Source organism: Periophthalmus magnuspinnatus, chromosome 16 (genome assembly GCF_009829125.3).
Source record: "Periophthalmus magnuspinnatus isolate fPerMag1 chromosome 16, fPerMag1.2.pri, whole genome shotgun sequence".
In the NCBI taxonomy this organism is placed as follows: domain Eukaryota; kingdom Metazoa; phylum Chordata; class Actinopteri; order Gobiiformes; family Gobiidae; genus Periophthalmus; species Periophthalmus magnuspinnatus.
This window is the reverse complement of record NC_047141.1, coordinates 28921784-28939890: the sequence shown is the minus strand read 5'-3', so window position 1 is coordinate 28939890 and position 18107 is coordinate 28921784. Positions and strand designations below refer to the sequence as shown.

Sequence of the window (18107 nt, the reverse complement as noted above, 5' to 3'; positions counted from 1 at the left end):
GAGGAGGAGGAGGGGGGGGGGGGCTTTTCTGTGTCACTGAAAAGAGTGGGGGAAGGGAGGCAACGAGATAATGCAAGTGAGGGAGAGAACTGACTCATATGGCCTATGTATAGTGTCTGAGTGAGCTGTGTATCTGAGGGAGAAGAGGACAGAAAACCATGTTACGTACGCAACAACTGCTCAGGGTAAGAAGAAACTGTACACTGTATGTCAGGTCACACGAACATGGAGGTCGACTACCAGAAGAGCAAAGATCAGTCACAACGTTTAAAATCACCAAATCAATATTTAATGTTGGCTGGATATATTTCATTATAAAGTCATGGTTCTTATTGAGTAATGCCTATGCAACACAACGGAAACAGACACTAAAATTGAATTACGAGCAGTTAATATGCAGCAGCTAAATGAATGTATATGTTTTATGTTAAAAGATATATTTAAATATTTTTTGGAATATTTGAATACTTGATAAAAAAGCAGGTCCAGCTAAAAATGATCACACAGCGGAGTTTAAAACAGGCTTTAGATTTCAAAGAGTTTAGTCCACTCTTTTTGGTGTAATCAATTAGGTTTAAAAATGCAGTTATAAATGTCTATTTAAATCATAAATCATAATTAAATACATTATAATTGCACAAGTTCTACTCTTTAGCAGCAGCGTACCACAGTTACAAAAGTTTTATGAAAGGTTTCTGTAAAATCTGTAAACAAAGACCTCATCTGATTTATCCCCAATGAAAATTATAATAGTGGCATTGTCTTCTTAAGTGCAATAGATTCCCCCATTTATCTTAGTGTTACTGTGAACACAATCTCATAAAATCCCATAGTTACAAAAGTTTTAACAAAAAGGTTTGTGTAAAATCTGTAAACAAAGGCCTCATAATGGTTTATCCCCAATGAAAATCACTTCCCTATATAAAAGACTGCAGCATTGGCTTCTGAAGTGCAATAGATTACCTCATTTATCGAAGCGTTACCGTGCACACGATGTCATAAAATCCATCTACTACACACCCTCCCATGGCGCAAAGGTGCAAAGTATTAACAGGCAGACGACCAAAGTTTAAGCCCTTCCCCACCTTTAGATTTTCCACCCCCATGAAGATCCTCTCCGCCTCCATGTCGTTTATCTTGGCCAGAGTCAGGTGGTATCGGGGGTTATATGATTGTCTATGGAGGAGGCCCTGTTCCTTGTATGCCTCCTGTAGACCGGCGTTTAACTGTTGAAGGCGTAGATGAGGCTGGGGGCTCAGGTACAACACTCGCCCGTTAAAGTGCTTCAGTTTGAGGGGAAATGTCACAGCGACGGGGGGGTTTCGGTCCCACCTAGCGAAGCGCCGCAGGACTTCCACCGCTGCCTCCACTTCCTCGGGTCCAGGCAGCACCAGGAGGCAGAGGGTGACGTGGAGACTGGATGCTAGGCTCCAGTAGGGGGCGCAGGCGGGTAGCACGGCGGTCAGTTCCTCCTGTAGCTGTGTGAAACCAGACAGGATCGAAGGAGTGTTGGCTCTGAAAGTGACAAAGTGGGTGGGTCGCTTCTTTGGGGGACGACCGCTTGGTTTCTCGTCTTTGTGCTCCAGTTCAGCATCTGGTTCATCATTCATGTTGACGGCCTCAACACAAGCCTGAGGAGAGATATTAATGCAAGATAATCCTAGTAAACAGAATCTACCAATAATTATCCACCTTTTACAGCTCAAATGTTACAAAAATACCCCACATCTGCCCACTTTTACAAAGAAATTATACACACAATAACTACTGAGCCCCAAAAAAATATTGTTCTAGCTTTCACGTATTAAAAAATAACTCAATATATTAATTATCGTGACAGACCTCGCACTATGGAGCTTTTTTGGTGAAGGGTTGGCCACCTGCTTGTATGAAGATGTTTTTGCTTTGCCTGAAATGTCCCGCATGCTTACTAGAATTTATTTCAGTATGGGTGTTTCTACTGCTCAAAAATACCTTGAAAAACATGCAATTTTGTCTCTCCACAGATTTGACTTGATAGTGTGACCTGATGGTCTCTATGGAGAAATTTAAGTTGAAGCTTTGCCTGGAATGTTCCACAGTATTGCATATAGCATCTTCATGGAAACAAGCATTTTTCCATCTTGGTTTCTGTTATTTCCCTGACCCTAAACAACCTGGGTCATAACATGGACCCTCCACTAGAAAAGTTGCATAGTGCACCTTTTAAAATGCTCAGTTTGTTTCTTGAGGTGTGTATTCAACTTCTCTCTTCACTCAAGGTCATCTTACACTGATAATATTTATTTATTTATGTATTTTGTTTCTTGTGAGCTTTAAGCCATGTTATAATGCTGTTATCTCCACAAAAACAGACCTGGAGGTGTGTTTTATTTCATTCACACATGTTTAAGTAACACTTTATTTTAAGTAGAGATCGGCAAATCCAAGGCTGAAATTATCAAAAATGATTCTAGTGTGTGTGGAGTTTAAAAACACAGTGGAGCACTTCTTGTATTACAATATGAAACAGAACTAAACTTAAATATGCAGGGTTTGTGTTTTAAACATGTGTGAATGAAACAAAACACAACTCCAGGTCTGTTTGTGATGAGGAAACAATGCCAAAACATAGATCAGAAAATAGCCTAATATGGACCTTTTAAAGCTATTTGAGTAAATTAAGATCGCACTGCATTAGCTAAATAATAAATGTGTATCATAACAAACTGTGGTAAGTGGGTTCCCTGTATTATGTCATTTATAAAGCTAATTTTATGGACAATCAGGTCTCAATTCACATTAAGACCAACCTTTACAGAGTCATGGTTTTAATGCTGATGGTACTAGAAATGCCACGAGGTCTTAATTGGTGTGAAAACTTCCAGATTCACATTTTAGTGGAACTTACAGACAAATCCTCGTGTTTTTTTTCATCCTCATTCGTAGGTCCCTCCATCTCCACAGCGGCGGATGAGGTCTGAACGCTGAAGACAGAGATCAACGATTTAGGAAAAAAAAACATGTCTGACGATCTAAACCTTGGACTGATACGTAATGCATGGATGTCAAAATGTTAAATTTATTGGTAAAATAGTGGTAATCAAAGAAGTATTGTGTGTGAAAGAGAGAACATCGGGGAGGGGCAGGGAGGAGAGCGGGAGAGAGTGAAATGCGAGTGTGTGAGTTTGTAAGTGTGTAATATTTTGATGTTTGAGTCTCTTGAAAAATTCACTGTATTTATTTGTTTTTTCTGTAAATAATCCTGCTGCTTTTTAGTGAGATTTGAACAGTTTTAAAAGCCCTTCTGGGAGCTGGGGTTGCGAATTAGCCTAGTCTATAAATACTTTGATATCCGCATCAGATTACTGAATTGTTAATCTGTGTTTGTTGTATCTGTCCCTATTCAATTACGCAATAAAATAAAGAAAGAAAATAAGTATGACTGCAAGATTAATCATTGCTTTTTACTGTATTGAACTTTGCTGTATAATAATGATTTTTTTTTTATTGTTGTAAGGCAAACTTGAGTGTCTAGAAAGGTGCCTGATAAATAAAATGTAATAATAATAATAATTGCAATCAAATCAAAATAGCTGTGTTAATGGACACAAATTACAAATCAGAGAGGCTGCAGTTTTTGAAGTTCTATTATGGACATTTGTTTATTAAAAGGAATAACCACTTGAGATGAATCATCTCATTTTTCAAGAGGGTCCTCAAGTTCAACAAGTTAACAAGAGACAGAAGTTACAAGGTGAAATACAATACAAATCTAACAGAACATCCTGGAGAAGTATTTTTTTTCAGCACATTCTGGTGATACAATGGTGATTATCTTTGATTTAGATTATGACGATTCTTTAAAATGTCCACGAAGAATTATTGTCGACCATTTTTATCACGATAAATTATATTTTAAATAGATTTTTATCGTCCCCCCCCTAGTTAGGACCTCCCTGAGCCTCCAAAGTTGATATTGTCTTTCTATAACAGTGTTTCCCATTAATACAGACTCTGGGGAAAAAAATTGACTATGAGGGACCAACAAAGTCTATAAAAAAAACTGTCTATACAAATGATACTTTATGATTGTAGAATTGTCATAAACATGTAGAAATAACTATGTAATCTGTAATCAGTGTTTTTTGGATCAGCAAAGAGAATAAGTCCATCTTTCCATTTATTTTATTCAGTTTAATAATTTAATTAAATGCAATTTTTTGAGTGTAAATGTCACACTATTACATATGGGTCACTTTTGCCACCATAGTCTCAGTATAAACCTGTGGGAAACACTGGATTAAGGCCTTTGTTCTCCAAACTTTTGTTCTGCTGTTTAGTTATTGTTAATTTAAATTGCATGTATATTTTGTCCTGCAAAAATCAATCAAAATGTAAACAAAAAAACACTGGAATACGAACATATTTTCAAACCCACAAGTATGGTAACTACTTTTCCTGAACATCACTTAAGTATAATTTAACTGTAACTGACAAAACAACAGTTATGACTAAATGAGTGTTTTTCTGAGTTAAACCACAAACCTGTTTATTTCTTGTAATCCTCGCTGTTCTCTTGTACTTTGTGGTTGTGACTCAAGAGTGTGAATATGGTTTTCAGTCTGCGTCTCGTTCTCCAGATTTGCAGTCACTGTACAACACTCTTCATCTGTCTGCTCCTGCCCGCTCACAACAGGAACAAGCCCGTCTTCATTTAAAGCTGGCTCTTCCGCGGCATCTGCAAATAATTATTTAGCCATTAATAAAACTACTTGAAAAGAGTAAAAATACCGCAATGGCCTCACTTTAGAGAATCAAATTTTCAGATGAAGGGTAAGTATTATTCGATTATGAGGAGCAGTTTTAGAAGCACGAAATAAAATTGAAAATCCCAAATCTGATGAATATTTGGGAATAATTACAGCTTTGTACAATGCTCCCCTAAAACATTATATTGTATAAAAATAAAACATTTAATACTGATTACTGAAAAACAAGACACTTATGTTAAAATGCATCACTAGAGGTAACTAAGCGAACCTATAAACAAAAAATTATAATAATCATTTTTGGCTGTAAAATAGATTACCTTGAGAGAAATAAGTTTGGCTCTTGATTTGTGCCCAATTAACCAGTGGTTTAAGCTAAAGTCCTTAATTCTGTGGTTTCTGTATATTAAGCTTAGAACCATTTGGACTTGTGATGTCACACTTAAAGGTGAAATATAGCTCTTTTCCACTGGCACGGTTCACCTGAGGCCTTGGAGGGGTCTGTTTGGAGCGGTTAGCTACAGACAAGTTGTGTTTCCATGCTCCCAGCACGGCTCCCAGTCCAGAGCTCTGCTCTGTGAGACAGATGTCACTGAAACATAACTCATATTTTTTAGTAATAAAATCTAAACTGGATTCGTAATTATATGGCCGATCTCAGTGTTTCACAAAAAGACATGAAGTGGTGCTGTGAGACGTAAAGCTAGCATAAAAACAAAACTTCTTTGGTTTTACTGACAGCTGTGTCACATTTTAGGGACTCTTTATCTCATGCGCTGGGTTTTGCTCATGTTAATATGGTCGATCTTTATACGCGAGTAACATGCATCGCTAAACAGGAAACAGCTGTTGCATTTGTGCTAGCTTTGTTTTTTGCAGTGCATGTAGGCACAACATTTAAGATGCCATCACAGCCATCACAGCGGTTTATCACTAGATCAAGTTAGCGTTTGGTGACAAATTCTTACTTTATGTTTATATCTGCTTTTGCTGTCTTTTTTTCACCAGATTCTGTCTCTCTAATCGGGTCGTTAACCACGCCATAGAGCAGTACCTACAGAGCCCTCTGGGAGCTAGTGCCCTCCAGGGGGCGGTACAGTTCACTTTAGACAGTGGAGACACTTGTGGCTTGTACCCATCCGCTCCAAACGAATTGGTAGAAATGGGGCTTATGTAACTTTTCTGGTGGGAGTACAGCACTTGCTTGTTTATTGCTCAAAATGTATGGGTATAGTATGGGTTTGTTGCTCAAAAAATCTTGTATTCATATTGTAAGTGGGGTCACCTCTCCACAGATCTGATCTGTAGATTTGGCCTAGTGTTGTTTATCACCATGGAGACAGAAGTTTAATGCTTTACACTGAAAAATTCCAGGCTACCTGTTGGGTTCTATGGAAACCAACGGGTGGCAAACCTCCAACTGGAAAAATTATACAGTGTACCTTTAACGACTCCATTATAATGTCAATGCAAGCATTTCATTACATTCTGTATATTAGTTATCATCCTTACCTTCTACTTCCCCTTCCCCTCCAAATGGGGGAGCCAGAGCTTGTCCGGTGGAGCCAAACACCCTGTCCATCCTGCTATGTCTGTCCCACACCCGCTGCCCCCTGTAGGTGAAGTACTGGATCCTGTGCCGGGGCAGGGCCAGCTCTGTGGTGTAATCGCAGTCACATGGGTTCGTCTCCCAGTTAAAATCACAGAAGGGGCGTTCCAGCACCCCAAGGAAGCGGTCCACATAACCCACCTAGGGGTGTCGAGAATAAGGGATTTAATAGATAACTGTGAAGAATTTAAGACCTAAAATAAAGAAATTGTAATTTATTTAGCAAAAATTCACCTAAAATAAAAGTGGTGTTTTAATGTTAATGTCACATTAAAGCTACAGTATGTAACTTTTCTAGTGGAGGGTCTGCCATCTGCCTGTTCAGAACATTCCCAGCAAAGTCATTAAGTCATTAAACTCATCTACCAGGCCAAGTTGCATGTTTTCCAAGGCATTTTTGAGCAATAAAAACACCTGTTATTGAATAAATGCATGTTAGATAAGTATAATACCACACTGTGGAACATTCCCTGCAAAGCAATAACACCTCTATAGAGGCGGACCAGAAAGCTTCATTTCATAATCACATACTTGGTCACATACTAGACGAATTGTAATCTATTTATTTATTTTATTTATTTATATATTTATAGCGGACAGTGCATGTTGACCAACAATAACTGTTTAACATGCCAGAATTAGCCAAGAGGCTAGTTTTCATCTGTTGTCCGTTGCCATGATGTACAGATGGGTCCTTGCAAATTTAAATAATTTACAGAGGACACAGAATACATATTATACAATATAAATTAAAGTGTAGTAGTAATTTTTTCCATAATTCTGAATCTTACAGTAACTGTGACAAATCTAAAATAGAGACATTCCTAAACGTACCACAAACTCGGAGGAATCCACAGAGGGGTCCCACAAGACCCTAGAGATGACATCATCAGCCGTGCGCATTCGAGGCTTTTTGTTGACCTCTAAAAGGAAATAAAGGTAAGTTTCACATTACATCCCAACATTCTGAAGAGCCTGTACTTTAAAACTGAGCTGAGGGAAAGGTCAGAGTTCAATGCTGGAATTTGTTGTTATGAGTCAAAGTGCAGATGTTTTGACCTGATTTATGGCTAATAGTTTTGTTATTCCTAGCCATCTAATACAAAAACTGGAACAAAGTTCACCATCTTCTCTGTCAGCATAAATAAAATGAAAAGTCAGTTTACTACTTCAGCACAGTTGCAAAAATTATAGTTCATCATAAGTTGTAATGCATTAGGTGACAGGACAATAAGGCACAAGATTGGTATTGTGAATTCATGGACAACATTTCTCAAAAAACATTATATTCAGGTTCACCTATTGTGGATTTTTCTGTATGGGCAAATCACATTTTTTAAAGAAATGTCCATAGTTTATAATTGGCCCAGGCTTTCCATGTAAAATTTATGACAATCTGCCACCTCTGGATTAACAGTTAAATAGTTGGCATCTCTACCTTTTTCTTCCTGTTTAACTTTGACTTTCTTCTTCTTGCTTTTTTCTTCATTTTCCTCATCTGTTTTATTTGCAGATGCAGCCTCTGAGTTGCCCATAAGGAGCTCACTATAGACGCATTAAAACATTAAAAAGAAGAAGGTGTAATGTTTATATATTTTGTTATGTGCTGGTTCACATTAGTATTACCTGTGAAATAATCGGCACTTGTTCCCAAAGCGGCATTTTCCCATCACAAAATACTGGCACCAAACTTCTTTCTGATCTTGAACACCTTAAATACACAGAAATTATGTAGAAAAATTAAGTATTTAAAAGTGAAAAAGTCTTGTATCGAACATTTAATAACAAAACTACTCTGCTGATATATAATAAAGTCCATAAGCCCTAAAAACCCTCCACTCAAAAGAAAATCTAAATTTTTTCCCACTTTTTCCATAAATGCGACTAAACCGCGCTTTCTTTGTAGAGGCATTTCTGGTTAAGTGGGAATCCCATTCCTTTCAATGGAGAATTTGGGATTTAGTTTCGCCACTAAAATGCATGCTTCATGCAAAATAGTACAATCTGAACAGTCGTGGCAGCGCCCACAGCAACTTCTGGAATAAGGTGAATACTGCGATAAACAATGATATTGAAAATACTTTATGCCACTGATAAAATAACAATAAATACAAGATAATCCCAGTCCCTGACAATCCCTGTAAATAATTTTTAAACAGGCAGCATCATTAAGTGGCCTGAGCTGCAGCAAATTAATAGCAAGATGAAGCCATAATTAGCCACAGAAGTAACTTTTTCAACCCTCTACAGCTCAAATCTTATCATATTACAACAAAAATACATAAAATCTCTCCACTTTTACAAAAAGACTGCATACTCGCTAAATAAGCCCCAAAATATACTTTCACAATATATACCTTTCACACATATAATGACTATCATGACAGCCCTTGTCACATAATCTGTTGGATATTGTAAATTAACATTTAAAACATTTCTTATATTAATCATCCTCATAAATACTAGCTTGATCATATATGCTTAAAAATATTAATATTTACTGTCCCACAAAGGGGAAAAGGTCTGTGTAATCCCTCAATTGTCCCTTGCACAAGACAGTTGAACTCTCAACTGAACAAATAAACTGTAAATGTAACAGATTGAGAGTGACCGAAGTGTAGCAGATGTTTATTTTGACTCATCAGACTAGACGACTCTAACCAGTGTTTCTCACTTGGTCGTTCGGAACACAAGAGTGGAACAAATTACTATTTGCAGTGAACTGTGGGGTTATATCAAATATCATTCTTTATAAATGTATCATTATTATAGTCAGACTCATGATCAATGCTTGATCCACAGCTATGTGAAGAAATACTGTCATTTAATTCAACACAACAACTTAAAACTAAAAATATGTTGCATAATAATATTTATGATATTGCAAAAATAGTATATGTTTATCAGTGGTGGAAGAAGTACTTTTGTTACTTAAGTAAAAGTATAGATACTGGAGCAAAAAATACTCAAGCAAAAGTAAATGTATCACCTGAAAAAACCTACTTAGGTAAAAAGTATTAAAGTATTAAAGAGTAAAAAGAATTTCTCGCAGATTTTGAGGCCTTACAGGGTTAGAAATGTAGTGATTTTGGCACAGATTTTTGCTGAATTTTGTTCAACAGAAACAGTTGCATCCATTTTTTCAATTTTTAATTGTATATTTTAGTTTGCTCAAACTATGAATTTGTTAAAAATAAACCCTGTTGCCTTTTCAGCTGGTCTCAAATAATAATGAAAAATACTTTAACTTTTCAGTCCCGTTCAAAATGTAGTGGAGTAGAAAGTACAGTTTCCTGCTCTCAAATGTAGGTAAGTAAAAGTAAAAAATATCCACTGTAAAATTTAAGTAAAGTACAGATACCTAAAATATTATTATATATTAGTATATTTAAGTACAATTCTTTACTACTTTTACTTCAGTACCTTCCACCAGTGATGGTTATATGGATGGGAGCTTTTGAATGTAGATCCAAAAGCTTCTCCATTTGATGACCACTAGTTTACCATCAGATTATTAACACATTATTACACTTGTTATGATAAAACATGAGTTAATATTTCTATTTTACCACTATAATAGCATAGACATCTCTTTATCACTCCTGTCTGACCAAAATACCCGTGATCGTGACTCACTTCCTGACTGCGAACAGATTCCAACTTTCTCACACAGCCAAGAAAGTATTGGAAAAAAATCAGTATATCACATATCACATCAATCAACACAATTTACAAGAAGTCCTGGGTCACAGTAATTAAAATAAGTGAGGTTATCCATGTCTAAATAGGGCTTCACCTGAGCTGTCCTTATCATCTGAGGAGGTCGGGGGCAGAGTGGGTATTTCTTGGCTGAGGGTCGTATCACTCTGGTGGGCGTCATTTCCCAGCTCCTCCGCTGAACACGAGCTTGCCCCAGATTCCTGTGAAGTCATGATTCAACTGCAGATACAATATACCTAAAAACAAGACATGGGCAAGACAAGGACATGAAAGTTTCGTTTGAAGTGCGGAAGTAATTTGGGCTAATAAACGCCCAACATAATACACGTAAAACACATAATACTTATATTTAAACAGTTCAGTATCAGTCATGAGTTAAAAAGGCTATCACATATATATAATAAAAAAATGATAATTTGACGTTACCTACAAAATATATATTTAAGAATACAAACCCAGAGCTGAGGAGAAACGCTGGTCACGTTGTTGACGTTAAGATTTCAGCCCAATGGATTGTGGGTAATGTAGTGATGTTTTGTCTTTCACCATAAGCACTTTATTTGGTGCACTAAATTATTTCTGAGTTTGATTAACACTGATGGTATAACAAGATGATGCCTTAACTATAGTAAAGTAAAAGCATGTTTCTGTTAAAACGTGTTTTTTCGGACAAAGCCACGCGCCTGCGTCACTTCTGCTGAAGCGCGTGATTGTCACGTGACAGATTGTTGCTACCGAAATCAGCTGCACATAAACACATGAAGTATGGTGTTAAGGACCTAAATGTAAGTTTTAAATTACAGCTATGAGTTTAGGACTAAAAAATCTCCTATGTTTTGATTGTTTAACACAAAGGGATCCTGCGATGTGCGTTTCACCGGTTTACAGTCTGTTATAACAGGACAAAGCCTGTCTGTGATCCCCAAGTCACCTCGTTCAAGGTAAGACACAACTTCTTACTATTACTTAATTTCTGTTAAATGCAATAATTATTTGTACAAAGATTCATCATCATGTTATTTGTGGACATTTTAAGTGTATCAAAGAGCAGACTAACTTGTTCTTCCTCCATTAGATGAATGCACTGGTGGCTCTGTGTCACTTCTGTGAGCTTCATGGTCCTAGGACGTTGTTCTGCACAGAGGCTCTGCACCCCCCGTCCCCCTCTCCACCCTCTCAGCTCGGACTGGCACTGGGGGACCGGGATGTGGACCGGGAAGGAGAGGGGTTGACCATGAGGGCAAACTGCTCTGCCACACAGAGGGGAGAGATGTGTGAGGTGGGTTCAGCAGGAGTGGGGTGAAAGACCACCAGTTATGTGGAGGTTAAATGTAAGAGTTTTCACTCAGCCTACTGAAAGCGTGTGCTAATATTTGATGCAGGGATGTCGATCTCTGCCTGCGTCTCACCCGGGTTTTGTGAGCATCGATGATGAGACTGGGATACGTTTCCTCAGTCATCAGCATCCACGACAGTCTCAGCTGTTTAGTGTGGTCCGACAGGCCTGTGTCCGCAGTCTCAGCTGTGAGGTCAGGCCTGCTCCTCCCTCTCATTTACATGGCATCATGACATGTTAGAAACACGTGTAATTTATCATTTTATTGTTCAGGTGTGTCCGGGCCGAGAAGGGCCCATTTTCTTTGGGGACGAGCAGCACGGCTTTGTGTTCTCACACACATTCTTCATCAAAGACAGTCTGGCCAGAGGCTTTCAGCGCTGGTATAGCATTGTGATGGTGGCTATGGACAGAATCTACCTCATTAACTCCTGGCCCTTTCTGTTACGACACCTCAGACTCACAATCCAAAGTCTGCAAAGCACAGCTCTCAAGGTCAGTACCACACAGGCTCAGCCGTGTTAACCAAACTATGTGGTGTTATTAAATATTTATTAACTTTTCTATCTGTAGGTGTTTGACAGTGAGCAGGGAGTGTGTCCACAGCGTGCGGCTAGAATAAATAGCGTATTTTCACCAGTTTTCCCTCATCAAAGGAGTGGTAATGCTGCCCGCTCCCTCACCTCCCTCACACAGCACCCAAACCTGTGGGCCAGTCTGCACTCCTCTTTCAGCTGGTGAGTCCAGTTATCACACAGTTACCACTCTGTTATTACACCGTTATCGCACTGTTACTATTACTGTTCTTAATACACATCTCACACTGTGCTGTGCTCAGGCTGCTGAAGGCCTGTGGGAGTCGCCTGACAGAGAAGTTACTGGAGGGAGCGCCCACTGAGGACACACTCGTTCTTATAGAAAAACAGACAGGTGCGAATACATACAATACTGAATGTTGAGTATAATACAATATTGATTACTTATGTGAGAAAAAAATAAAATCTGTTGCCAAAATGTATCTTTGAAATTGAGCTCTGTAAGCATGAAATTAACAAAATATCAATTCTTGGTGTCCTTTAGAGCAAGAAGAGGAAATGAACTGCAGGGAAGGAGCTGAAGGAGGATCAAAATCACAGAGACACCAGACTGAAGCCATGACTGTGCTGGATCTTTTTTCTGATGAAGCAAAGTTAGAAGAAATACCAGGTCCAAAATTCAGGTCTCTGAGGCATTTGAGACAGGTGAGAATCAGGGTCCTCATAGTAGTAATGTAATGTTGTAGAATTTAATGATGTTATATTCTCAGATACAGAGGCTTATATAACTGTATGAGATATTCACTGTTTTTGAAAGTAATACCGAAACTTATGATCCACAGAGGTTAATCTTAAATCTTAAAGTCCCTTCAAATGACGACAATTACGTTTTGGGGTTGAATAAAGCCACGACTTTCTGGAACTATTAGTAAAAAAGAATTTCACTTTGTTCATGCTGGCAGAGAAGATGTTTGCCAGTTTCATGTGGATAGGCCCAGTAATTACAGAGACATTACTCATAAGCCAGGTCAATATAACCGCATAGCACATTCCACCATTGAATTCTGACCCTTCCTCCAGCTCATTATTTAAATATTGGGATTCTAGTCTGTTATGATGACATTTTTCCGTTTCAGTTTATTTGGATTAAATCTGGTCCATTGTTTGTCAGGTTCTTGGAGCTGCAGAGTTCCGTATTCTTGCCTGGCATGTGCTGATGGGAAACCAAGTCATCTGGAGAAGTGCAGATCCTGGGCTCATTCAGTCATCCTTCATTGTGTTAAAGGTAAAGACTTGTGTCTCTGTATAAAGTGGTCCAGTCCTTTATACCTTTAGTGGTCACACCATAGACTATTTTTCTACATACTGTCTACGGTACACACTTGCACATTCACCACATCAAAATTGTAACCCAAAACTAAACCTGGACTAGACCAGACTTTAGGACCAGACGGCTCAATTTAGGACCAAATAATGGCAGTTATTGTAATATACATATTTGTTTTCCAATAGTCTTTGCTCCCCGTTGGGTGCGTCCGGTCCATACCATACAGTGGACAGTACGAAGAGGCCTACAAATGCAACTTTCTGGGTTTAAGTCCAGATGTCCAAATTCCAGTCCATGTGAGCTCGTCAGGTAAACAGAGTATACTCAATATTGTAATTCTGCAATATTATGTTTTTGGCTCTGGCCACGTCACTGCTAAATAAACAAAAAGAAGAAAGTTGAGGAAGAAATACTCATGTCCTTTTTTTTTTTTAAGAAACAATGTTAAAGGCCAGTCTGAATGAGTGAGTAATACTGATATTTTCCATGTTTTTGTGTTTAGAGTTTTCTGTTCTGGTGGATGTCTCATCTGACAGAAATCGACAGAGTTCAGCTGTGAGCGAGGACAGTGTTTCCTCCTGGTTCCAGTTCAACATCAGCAGCGCAAACACACAGCCCACAGACAGAGGTACAGTGCATTTATGTTTACACACAATTTATTTCATACGATATATATTTTTTATTACAAGACTTCATTGCATCAAAAGCACAACTGGGTGATATTAGCAAATCGCAGGTTCCAGTTATCTATGAAATATTAAATAATAATTTCAACAAAATCTGTGTTTGATTATTAAAAAAAGGCTAATTTTGCAGACAATGTATTTATTTATTTATTTATTCATTTTAGCAGTTCATATTTTAATCTTCTCTTAAATGTTGGACGTGTTTGAAATGTGCACTGGAAACTGAATCTAAATTTTAAGACATAAATTGTAACTCTAACCACAATTTGTATATATTTCAATATATGTCAGAGACTTTGTAATCACCTACATTTGAAAAAGGTTTACATACACTGTATATTCCTCTCACCCTGGACATGGACTATTTGAGCCACTTCCCTCTGGCAGGAGGCTACGGTCCATTGGGACCAGAACCTCTCGCCATAAGAACAGTTTCTTCCCCTCTGCTGTTTGTCTCATGAACACTCTATAATATCTGCACTAAACTGGACACTTTATAACACCGGTCACTTTAATAAGCCACTTTGCACTGTTGTTCTGATGCTGCTATTGTACATATTTTTTCCCTTTAAGTATTTCATTTGATTTTTTAAGCATATCTTTTTAACTTTGTGCATGCTCTTATTTGTATTTGTATTTATTCAGTGTGTTTATGTTGCACTTTTTCACCGTATCAAGTTCCTAGTTTGTGAACTGTGTTCACAGACTATGGCAATAAAAGTCTTCTGATTCTAATTCTGATTCTGATTCTGATAAAAAGACACATGCGCTTTTTTCCTCACCATCTGACATGAAATCAGACACACACAAAAAAGTTCTCTTTTAGGTCAATTAGGATGACCAAAATTATTTTTATGTGCTAAATGCTAGAATAATGAGAGAAGGATTTTTTTTTTAGATACATTTTCATTACTTTCTTCAAAGTCAGAAGTTTATATACAGTATGGTTACTATGCATTTAAACAATTTGGGAAAACCCAGATGATGATGTCATGTCTTTGGAAGCTTCTTGAAGTCTCACCTGAAACACACTGCTTCTTTGTGTAACACGGGAAAGTCAAAGATATCAGCCAAAGAAGAGAATTATGGACTTGCCCAAGTCTGGTTCATCCTTGGGTGCAATTTCCAGCTGCGCAAGTATAAACACCATGGGAATGTCCAGCTCAGGAAAGAGACTGTGTCTGTGTCGCAGAGATGAACATTCTTTGGTCTGAAATATGCATATCAACCCAAGAACAAAAGCAAAAGACCTTGCAAAGATTCTGGTTGAAGCTGGTAAGAGTGTGTCATTATCCATAACGAAACGAGGACTGTACTGACATGGACTGAAAGGCTTCTGCAGGAAGAAGACATTACTCCAAAAGAAACTGCACACAGGGCCAAAGATCTTCATTTTGTAGACATGTCCTGTGGTCTAATCAAACAAAATTTGAGCTGTCTGGCCATAATGAGCATCATTGCATTTGGTGGAAAAAGGGGGAAACTTGCAAGCCTGAGAACACCATCCCAACTGTGAAATACGGGGGTGGTAGCATCATTTTGTGGGGTTGTTTTGCTGCTGGAGGGACTGGTGCACTTCACAAAATAGATGGCATCATGAGAAAAGAACATTATGTGGAAATACTGAAGCAACATCTCAAGACACCAGCCAGGAAATTAAAGCTTGCTCACAAATGAGGGAAAATGACCAAAAGCATACTGTCAAACTCGTTATAATACCTGAGCAGACCTGAAAACGCATGTGAGAGCAGGGCGGCCTATCAACTTGGCTAAGTTACACCAGTTCTGTCAGGAGGAATGGGCCAAAATTCCCGACAACTATTGTGAGAAGCATGTGGAAGGATATCCAATGTTTAACCCAAGTCATACAGTTTAAAGGCAATGGTAACAAATACTAATGAAATGTGCGTAGACATCTGACTTTGAAGAAAAATTTGAAAGAAAGAAAAATTATTCTGGCATTTAGCAAATAAAAATTATTTTGGTAATCCTAACTGACCTAAAACAGGAAGTTTACTCTGATTTAATGTCAGACAGCAAGAAAAAAAGCATGTCTTTTGATGTAGGGTATGTAAACTTCTGGTTTCAGCTGTATTTTGTTTAAATCATTCAGCTCTATTTACAGTGGATTGACTTCTAAATATGCTTGACTTTACATGTGTTGTAAATGTTGTATGTTTTGCTGTTTTCCTAGGCCCAACTTTGTTAAATAAGTTAGAAGTTGCTTTATCCAATGAAAACCTGTCCATGGATGTCGTGTCCCACTGTCTTTTATGTCTGAAGGAGGAGTGGATGAAGTAAGTATATTCACTTTGCCTTAACGGTATACTGGCAAAAAAATGTGCTAAAACTTACTTGTGAATGTGATTTGGGTTTGAAAATTCATAAGAAAACTGCAGCATTAAAGTTGCACACTTGTTTGAAGGGGAACAGAGCAAGTTATGTACTGCACTTTATTGCGGTTTTGTTTTTCTAATCGACAAAATATTCATGATTTACTTTTGCGTATATCCAAATGTATTGCAATATTATCAGTTTATTTCATTATATCCCCCACCTCTGATTAACTGGATTTTTATCAAACTTTAAAAGCACTGCAGCTGATTTTTACAGTTTTAAAAACATGGAAAAACAAAACTAGTTCATTTTAAAGAGTTTGCAGTGAGTTTTTCCACACTTACAAATGCATTACAAGCATTCTAACGATTCACCACAATATTTTCCAGTCACAGAAAAGCTAACAACTAGCATGCAAACACGCACTTCCTTATTAGATGCAGACAGTGCACAACAGACTTATTTTGTTCTCAAGAGCTGCTTATACAATATATCTGCACTGAGCCAAGACAAACTTTGCTCAAAAACATGGTTAAAAAAAAAAGGTACAAGCCCTCACTGTTTGTAAATTCCCTTAAATCCTGCTCTTTGCCTCTTCCAGTAAAGTGAAAGTGCTGTTTAAGTTCTCCAAAGTGGATGGACGGGGGAGGGAGGATACGCAGAAGGTCCTGACCCTGCTTGGTGCCACGGGGCCAGGAGAGGAGGACAACATACGCCTCCTAAAGTTCTGGATGACTGGACTGAGCAAAACATACAAGACCCATTTAATGAGTGCGGTCCGAGGAGGAGAGAGGAGCCCCAGCCAATGACAAAGCCTAAAGAGAACTCCACATGGGACGCAGAAAAGGGAAGGCAGGGGTTTTTTATTAGGCATTATAAGGGTCTGAAGTCTGAATTCAACTGTTCATCTATTATACGGTTTCTAAGCTTTTTCTATGTAAATGACTTCACTGACACTGACAAACATCTTTAACAATATTTTTAACATTTTTATGTCAAAGAAGGATATTTTAAATTTAACCTATTGCCAGGTTTTAGTTTTAAAGTGGGAATATGTAACTTTTCTGGTGTGTGTGTGTGTTTGGGTAAACCACTTGCTTGTCTCCATAGAGATGTTACTGCTTTCACTTGGAATGTGTCACAGTATGGCATTGTATAATATAATTGTATAATAATTCCTTGAAATGGTGGCATTATCTGTGTGTTTCCATGGAGATAGATAAGTTAAATTACATATTGTGGAAGATTTCAAGCAACACCATAACATCTCCATGGATACACAAGCAGGTGGCAGCCCCCTGAAAAGGTAAAGTTACATAGTGCACCTTTAACCGCACCATCCAACATGGTATTGGTATTTTTGTTGTTTCTGTTGTATTATTTGTACAAGAACCTTCATAGAGTGGCACAATGTTGAATTATTTTTATGTCAAGAATTCTATTTTAAATTTAACTTATTACAGGGTTTAAAATTTAACTAAATAAATAAAAAATATATAAAATCTAACCAACTCTTGATAATTTGTATATTCTACTGTATTAAAATGTAAAGAAAATGTGTGGAAATGCACTGAACATTTCTGACAACACTTAATCATTTCCATGTCTAGGAAAACTATTCTAAAAATTCAAGTTTTAACCTTTTTAATCCGTTATCAGCTCCATCTTGTGGCGAGTTGGAGGAAAAAGAGGATGGAGCACATTTTTCTGCAGCTCCCCCGTCATTTGTTCTGTGGCTGCAGCATTCCCAAAGGGTTAAAGACAACACTCTTATGTTTTATAGGGTTCAGATATACACAAAATAG

The 18107-nt window shown here is 37.8% G+C and overlaps 2 protein-coding genes across 2 annotated transcripts; one reads left to right on the top strand and one right to left on the bottom strand.

Annotated features, from left to right (window-relative positions):
• Nucleotides 1-30: 30 nt before the first annotated feature.
• leng9 (leukocyte receptor cluster (LRC) member 9) lies at nucleotides 31-10739 on the bottom strand. The gene is made up of 9 exons (XM_033981767.2): nucleotides 10536-10739; nucleotides 10157-10316; nucleotides 7987-8071; nucleotides 7799-7905; nucleotides 7195-7283; nucleotides 6264-6501; nucleotides 4528-4720; nucleotides 2891-2966; nucleotides 31-1631 (listed from the first exon to the last, which is right to left on the bottom strand). The coding sequence occupies exons 2-9, from the start codon at nucleotides 10290-10292 to the stop codon at nucleotides 969-971; spliced, it is 1587 nt and encodes a 528-aa protein (XP_033837658.1). The 5' UTR covers nucleotides 10293-10316; nucleotides 10536-10739; the 3' UTR covers nucleotides 31-968.
• Nucleotides 10735-17781, top strand: flcn (folliculin). Its single transcript, XM_033981368.2, has 13 exons — nucleotides 10735-10865; nucleotides 10969-11021; nucleotides 11156-11359; nucleotides 11463-11609; nucleotides 11690-11911; nucleotides 11990-12153; nucleotides 12255-12346; nucleotides 12497-12657; nucleotides 13124-13237; nucleotides 13465-13588; nucleotides 13782-13907; nucleotides 16160-16262; nucleotides 16904-17781. The coding sequence occupies exons 3-13, from the start codon at nucleotides 11156-11158 to the stop codon at nucleotides 17109-17111; spliced, it is 1665 nt and encodes a 554-aa protein (XP_033837259.1). The 5' UTR covers nucleotides 10735-10865; nucleotides 10969-11021; the 3' UTR covers nucleotides 17112-17781.
• Nucleotides 17782-18107: the final 326 nt, after the last annotated feature.